The 7,000-nt window shown below is 52.3% G+C and overlaps 1 protein-coding gene across 1 annotated transcript; it reads left to right on the top strand.

Moving 5' to 3' along the window:
* Positions 1 to 624: 624 nt before the first annotated feature.
* On the top strand, positions 625 to 5,141 carry LOC135980402 (zinc finger protein 383-like; the record flags this gene model as incomplete). Its single annotated transcript, XM_065580409.1, has 3 exons — positions 625 to 751; positions 2,741 to 2,854; positions 3,197 to 5,141. Coding segments are annotated over 3 exons (1,989 nt in total), but the record flags the coding sequence as incomplete, so codon positions are not given.
* Positions 5,142 to 7,000: the final 1,859 nt, after the last annotated feature.

Genomic DNA, 7,000 nt, shown 5'->3' with positions numbered 1-7,000 from the left:
GCTCCCAGTGCTGGAGCCTGACCCGACTGACCAACGGCAGCTGTGAAATATGAAAGGGGCAGCGTAGGGGCCCTGCCCTTCCCTTCATATCCAGCTCCTCGCAATGAGGAGGGTGTTGGTATCTACCAGGGAATTGTCCCTGGACCCTGCCAGGGCTCCATCTCCTGTATCAGCCCCTGGCTAGTAGGTGTGTGACGGATCTGCTGGGAGAGACCAGGGGCTCTCTCTTCGTCCCCTCACCTGGGTGTTTCCTGGATGCTCTGGTACCAGATAGATTCATGGAGGGCAGGTCCATCGATGGCTATTAGCCGGGATGGGCAGGGACGGTGTCCCTGGTCTCTGTTTGCTAGAAACTGGGAATAGGCGACAGGTGAATCACTTGATGATTCCCTGTTCTGTTCATTCCCTCTGAGGCGTCTGGCATTGGCCACTGTCAGCAGACAGGATACTGGGCTAGATGGACCTTTGGTCTGACTCAGGCTGGCCGTTCTTATGAGTGGTTTGGGGGTTGGTCTCTGACTGCGAGCCCCTCAGAGCTTCCATTTGATTGGCTCCTTTCCCCCATGAATAGTGGAGTTGTGGCTGGGGCAGCAGGCACTGAGTGGGGGGCACCTGTTGTTTCAGGGGCCGGTGAGCTTCCAGGAGGTGGCTGTGTATTTCACCGTGGGGCAGGGGGCTCTGCTGGACCCCGCTCAGAGAGCCCTCTACAGAGACATCATGCAGGAGAACTATGAGAACGTGACCTCGCTGGGTAAGGGTTCCTGTCCCCTCGGTTCTTAGGAGGGGAAATGCAGAGTTAAGGCTTATGGCATCTCCACAAAGCAACCTCTACTCTACCCTGTTTCAGCAACACCCCAACAAGCCAGTGACACACACCCTAGCGCTCTGCCCTCCCCTGCTACAGGACGCTCTGGGACAGCGCACAGGGGCAGCACAGCACGAAGTCTGACATCTTCTCTTTGCTAGGGCAAAACTTGGATTTAGGTCCAATGTGACAAACAGAAACTTCTGACCCTTGGCCGGCACTCACACACTGATCCCACTCCACACAAACCAGCTCGGACCTGCAAAGTGAGATCACCCCTTTCCCCTCGCCCCGAGGTTTCCTCCTGAGTCACAGACTTCGCTTAGCTCTCACTGAGCCCTGAGGATCACTAGCACATATGTCACCAGGATGCTGACAATCTCGGTGACAAGACCTCACCCCTGTGCACCTTCACGGACCCAGCCTCCAGCCCTTAGCATGGGCATGAGGCAGACTAGGCCCCCAAGTTTTACATGCAGCTCTCTTCATATCACAGTCACATCTCTGCCAAGCTGCTCCCAGTCATCCACAGCTGACACACATGCAGGGAAATGCTGGTATTCCGATCCGTGGAACACAACCCAAACGGTGGCATGTTCTTCTCAGTGGTTCTTCATAGCTGTATGTCTCCCCTAGAGCTTTTCCCAGCATAGCTGTGTTGGTCAGCGCTGTGATTTTTCACACCCCCATCACACAGAGCTAGGCTTGCAAAAAGTTTAAGTGCAGACTGGGCAAGAAAGTGGGTTTTTTAGTTCAGAGAACTTGAAACTATTAATCTTCACACAAACATTTGGGTATAAAAGGGCAAAGCTTCCAAGAGGAACTTCTGCCGAATGCAAGAAAAATGCACCACACACATCGTGTGAAAGCTATCGGAGCTCGGGCTCAGGCTTCAGTTCATGGGTGTCGTTCAGGTTCCGTGGCCGCAGCCCATCCCCTTGAGCAAACCTTTCCCTGGGCCAGCAGATTGCTGGCAACCCTCGCGCACTTCCTAGGGACGTAGTCTGGCAGCACGTGGGCATTTCCAGGTCAGCGACTGCTCAGTTTGGCTTGTGCTGCTCTGAGATTCCAGATTCCGCAGCTATTGGCTTTCAGAGCTGGTTTCCTGCAGAAGACAGGGGTGTCCTGTATTAACAGATCAACGCCAAGTGACTGTGATCAGTCCAGGGACAATTAGAACCAGTTTCAGCCCCAGCTGTGTGCAAAAAACATTTCAAGACCAAGATGATTTTGTCAAAAGCTGCCTAGGGTGGTGGGGCTGAATCTCAGGAACATCTTTAACCAGTCACCCCATACTGGGACCAGTAACCCGTCCATGAATGACCATAGAAACCAGCACATTTCAAGGCCATCTGAATGCACCTGTGGAATTTAGGGTAGTTAGAATAGTTGGTTTTTATGCAGAAAATGATGCTTCTGTGGACTAGCTATTGCCTCTGGGGGAGGTGGATGACCTACCCCGACAGCTGAGTATCTACACTGACCCACTACAGCACTCCAGTCATGGGGTCTCAAGTGTAGACACATCCTGAGATACGACATTCGGTGACACCCCCTGTCCCTCCTATTCCTCACTGCGCTGAATCCCACCAGCCCGCGCTCAACGGTCCCAACTCTCCTACAACTCCCCCATTCTCTCGGGGTTTCTCTCTGGGATGAAGAAGCAGGTCCAGGGTAACTTCCCCTCTGGCTGGGGCCTTAACTTCCTGGAACGTGGAGTTCCTGTCTCTGTGTTTTAGGAGCCCCTTTGCTGAGCAGTGTCTGGCTGTGTGTGTTCCCAGCAGAGATGGGGAGAGTTAAATCCCTCATACGCAGAGTCTCCTGCACCTGGGGAGCTGCCCCCAGCCTTTCCCTGCTGTAAAATGGGCTGGGGTTAAAGTAATAGAAACGTCCCATAAATTCCCTGATCTCCCTTGTTTCCTTTCTCCTGAGCAGGGTGTCCAGTTTCCAAACCTGATGTGAACTCCCAGCTGGAACGAGGGGAGGAGCCGTGGGTCCCGGATCTCCAGGGCTGTGAGGAAGGAGAGATCCCCAGAGGTGCCTGCGCAGGTGAGGGATCATTAAACCAACTCAAAGCTCTCAGTGCCCGAAGGAAACAGCTGGGAGTCCCTAAAAGCCTTGTGAGCTCTTGGGGTTCAGGAGTATCCCCAGGAGGCCGTGTATCCTCAGGGCAGCTGTCGCTCATGGCTTCCTGCGCATCCTGACTGACACCTGGCAGAGCTCCCTCCCTGAGGGGATGTGGAGGCAGAATTGTTCCCCTCCTCTCTCCCCTGTGGGGAAGAGTTGTGGAGAATCCGGCTACTAGGTTTCTTCTCTGTCTCTCCAGCTCTAATTTTGGTTGTTTTCCCCTTTCCATCCCTGTCTCTGAGGTTTCTCTCTCTGTCCCAGCAGGTGCTGGGATGGTGAGTGAGGAGAAGAAGCAGAATCCTCAGCAGGAAGATTCTGAGCAAGTGGCACCACCTGGGGGATTATCGCACGGCTCCAGAGGGAATGTGTCCCGGCATCGTGTGCAGGGCAAAGCCTGTGGGAGTCAGCACAGGCCAGAGAGGGAGCAGAGAAACCAGCCAGCGGAGAAAGTGGGTAACTCCATTAATTGTCAGGGAACTCACCAGGACCTCCTGGAAACCACAGCCCAGGCGAGAATACCCACAGGAGAGAGAAAAGACACATGCACTGAGTGTGGAAAACATTTCACTAACCACTCAGGCCTTTTAAAACATCAGAGAATCCACACAGGAGAGAGAGCCCAAGAATGCAGTGAGTGCGAGAAAACCTTCACTCTGAGCTCTACCCTTAGTAACCATCAGAGGATCCACACAGGGGAGAAACCCTACGAATGCTGTGAGTGTGGGAAAAGGTTCACTCAGAGCTCAGCCCTTAATAAACATCAGAGGATCCACACAGGGGAGAAACCCTACGAATGCAGTGAGTGCGGGAAAAGCTTCACTGTCAGCTCAGACCTTACTGGACATCAGAATATCCACAAGGGAAAGATACCTCATCAGTGCTCTGAGTGTGGAAAAATGTTCACACAGAGTCCAGCTCTTATTACACATCAAAGGATCCACACTGGAGTGAGACCCTATGAGTGCCATGAATGCGGGGGAAAATTCACTGTCAAGAAAGCCCTCAATACACATCAGAGGATCCACACGGGAGAGCGCCCCTATGAGTGCTCACCTACTGACCGCTACACTTACCTACATGCCTCCAGCTTCCATCCAAGACACATCACACAATCCATTGTCTACAGCCAAGCCCTAAGATACAACCGAATTTGCTCCAACCCCTCAGACAGAGACAAACATCTACAAGATCTTTATCAAGCATTCGTAAAACTACAATACCCACCTGGGGAAGTGAGGAAACAGATTGACAGAGCAAGACGGGTACCCAGAAATCACCTACTACAGGACAGGCCCAACAAGGACAATAACAGAACACCACTGGCCATCACATACAGTCCCCAGCTAAAACCTCTCCAGCGCATTATCCACGATCTACAACCTATCCTGGAAAATGATCCCTCACTCTCACAGACCTTGGGAGGCAGGCCAGTCCTCGCTTACAGACAACCCCCCAACCTGAAGCAAATACTCACCAGCAACTACACACCACACCACAGAAACACCAACCCAGGAACCTATCCCTGTAGCAAACCTCGTTGCCTACTCTGTTCCCATATCTACTCTGGCAACAGCATCAGAGGACCCAACCACATCAGCCACACCATCAAGGGCTCATTCACCTGCACATCCACAAATGTTATATATGCCATCATGTGCCAGCAATGCCCCTCTGCCATGTACATTGGCCAAACCGGACAGTCCCTCCGCAAAAGAATAAATGGACACAAATCAGACATCAGGAATGGTAACATACATAAGCCAGTAAGTGAACACTTCAATCTCCCTGGTCATTCTATTACAGATTTAAAAGTCACTATCATTGAACAAAAAAACTTCAGAAACAGACTTCAAAGAGAAACAGCAGAATTAAAATTCATTTGCAAATTCAACACCATTAATCTGGGTTTGAATAGGGACTGGGAGTGGCTGGCTCATTACAGAAGCAGCTTTTCCTCTCCTGGAATTGACACCTCCTCATCTATTATTGGGAGTGGACTACATCCACCCTGATTGAATTGGCCCTGTCAACACTGGTTCTCCACTTGAGAAGTAACTCCCTGCTCTCCATGTGTCAGTATATAATGCCTGCATCTGTAACTTTCACTCTATGCATCTGAAGAAGTGAGGTTTTTACTCACGAAAGCTTATGCCCAAATAAATCTGTTAGTCTTTAAGGTGCCACCAGACTCCTTGTTGTTTTTGTAGATACAGACTAACACGGCTACCCCCTGGTACTTGACACCTATGAGTGCTGTGAGTGTGAGAAACTGTTCAGACAGAAATCAACCCTAATTACACATCAGGCAAGTCAATACATACAGGAGAGAGACCCTATCAGTGTTGTGAGTGCGGGAAAGGCTTCAGTGTGAGCTCAGACCTCATTGTACATCAGAGAATTCACACGGGAGAGAGACCTTATAGATGCTGTGAGTGCGGGAAAAGTTTCACTCAGGGCCCACACCTTACAAGACATCAGGGTGTTCACAGGACAGCGACGCAGTGAGAAAAGACTTTTTTTAAAAACACATTTGCTAATTCCCACATAGTGACCTTGTGGTTGGTTTGCACCATTTGTGTCCCTCTGTTCTCTCAACTGCCTCGTGTGTTGCCCACTTGTGTCTTTTACAGGTCACCCTTCTCTGGGGTGAGTCCCTTGCTCCTTTCTCCTGTGAGTCATTGGAGTGTGTATCCTTCCAGCAAGGAGTTTCCATCAGCCCCAGGTGGGGGAAATAGGGGTGACCACAAGTCGCCTCACTGAGTGAAAATGGACATGGGGTTTGTCTTCTGCTCTAGGATTTCCCTGGGCGTCGGCGTGCTGGAGGTAGCGATCCTGATGTAAACACACCGCTCTGTTTGCAGTGCTGACATAGCCCGGGCACAGGGGTTGGGGTTAGCCGGCATCTTCCCCTTTGGCCTGTCCTAATGGACACCCATTTTCCTGGTCTGGACAATCCCTGAGCATCACATTTATACTGTCACCCCAGTAGCAGAGCGATTGTTAGTCACCAAGTCCCCCCTTTGCTGACAAAATGTCTCCTTCCCAGTTGTGCTCACGCTGGTCCAGGTGGTGCTGGGCAGCAGGTATTTTTCTTTTTTACCATTTTCCTTATTTCAAATACATTTCCATGTAACGAGGAGGAGCAGGAGTGGGACAGATGGATCATTTCAGCCTCTGCGAGGCCGGAAGGCAATGGGGCGAGTCGGAGGGATTCCCTCTTTCCCCATCACCGTCACTGTATCTGCTGACTCCAGCAGCACTGGCCTGTGTCTGAGGCACAGTGGAGTTTATCCACCTGTATTTTGTCCGCCCTCCCCGCCCCCCCCCGCAGCAGAGAGTCTCTGCACTTAGGATCAATTTGATCCTGTATCCAACTCATTAGAGCTGGAGATGAGTGTCCCAGGCCTGGGTGGGGAATTCCAATGGTGCAGGCGGGTGCTCCGGCCGGGAGAGAGGCCTCTTCCCAGCTGTCTCTCCCTGCAGCAGCACCTAGGCTTGGGCGGGGAGGCGACCCCCTGCCCCCCGTATCAGCTGCAGGGCCGGGCCCACAGGATAGGCGCCTCTCCCTGGCAAGGCCAGGGCTGGCGTCAGGCCTGGGCAAGGGCAGCTCAGGCTCAGCTGGGTTGGTGCAGGTTGGAGGCCGGGATAGATTGGGGCTCAGGGAAGGGTGCCCCTCCCCTGGCCGTGGCAGCCCCCCGGGTGGGTTGTCTGAGGGCCCAGGCGGCGCTAAGGAGGCTGCTGGGTGGCTGCGCGGCTGTGCAGCTTCCAGGGAACTCGGGCTACTTGTCCTGTACTGTAAGTGTAAGTGCTGTTATTTGGAGGAAGAAAAATCTGTTGTTGTTTTTTCACATCTATTGGAAGTTGAAAACTTGGTTTACAAGCCCGGCCTTAATCACAGAGACGCTCCTGACACCCACACACTCCTCCTTGCGTCTGCTTTGCACAGTTAGACTTGAAGCTCCTTCCCCTAGGAGCTGCCTCTCGCAATGTGTGTGTCTAATATGACACCGAGCACAATAGAGCCTCAGTCTTGGGTGCAGCGTCTCAGGGCCGTCCTTACCCATACGC

Source organism: Chrysemys picta, unplaced genomic scaffold, assembly GCF_011386835.1.
Source record: "Chrysemys picta bellii isolate R12L10 unplaced genomic scaffold, ASM1138683v2 scaf3087, whole genome shotgun sequence".
Taxonomy (NCBI): Eukaryota; Metazoa; Chordata; order Testudines; family Emydidae; genus Chrysemys; species Chrysemys picta.
Note: the sequence above shows the minus strand (reverse complement) of the source record. Positions and strands in the feature narration are given on the sequence as shown.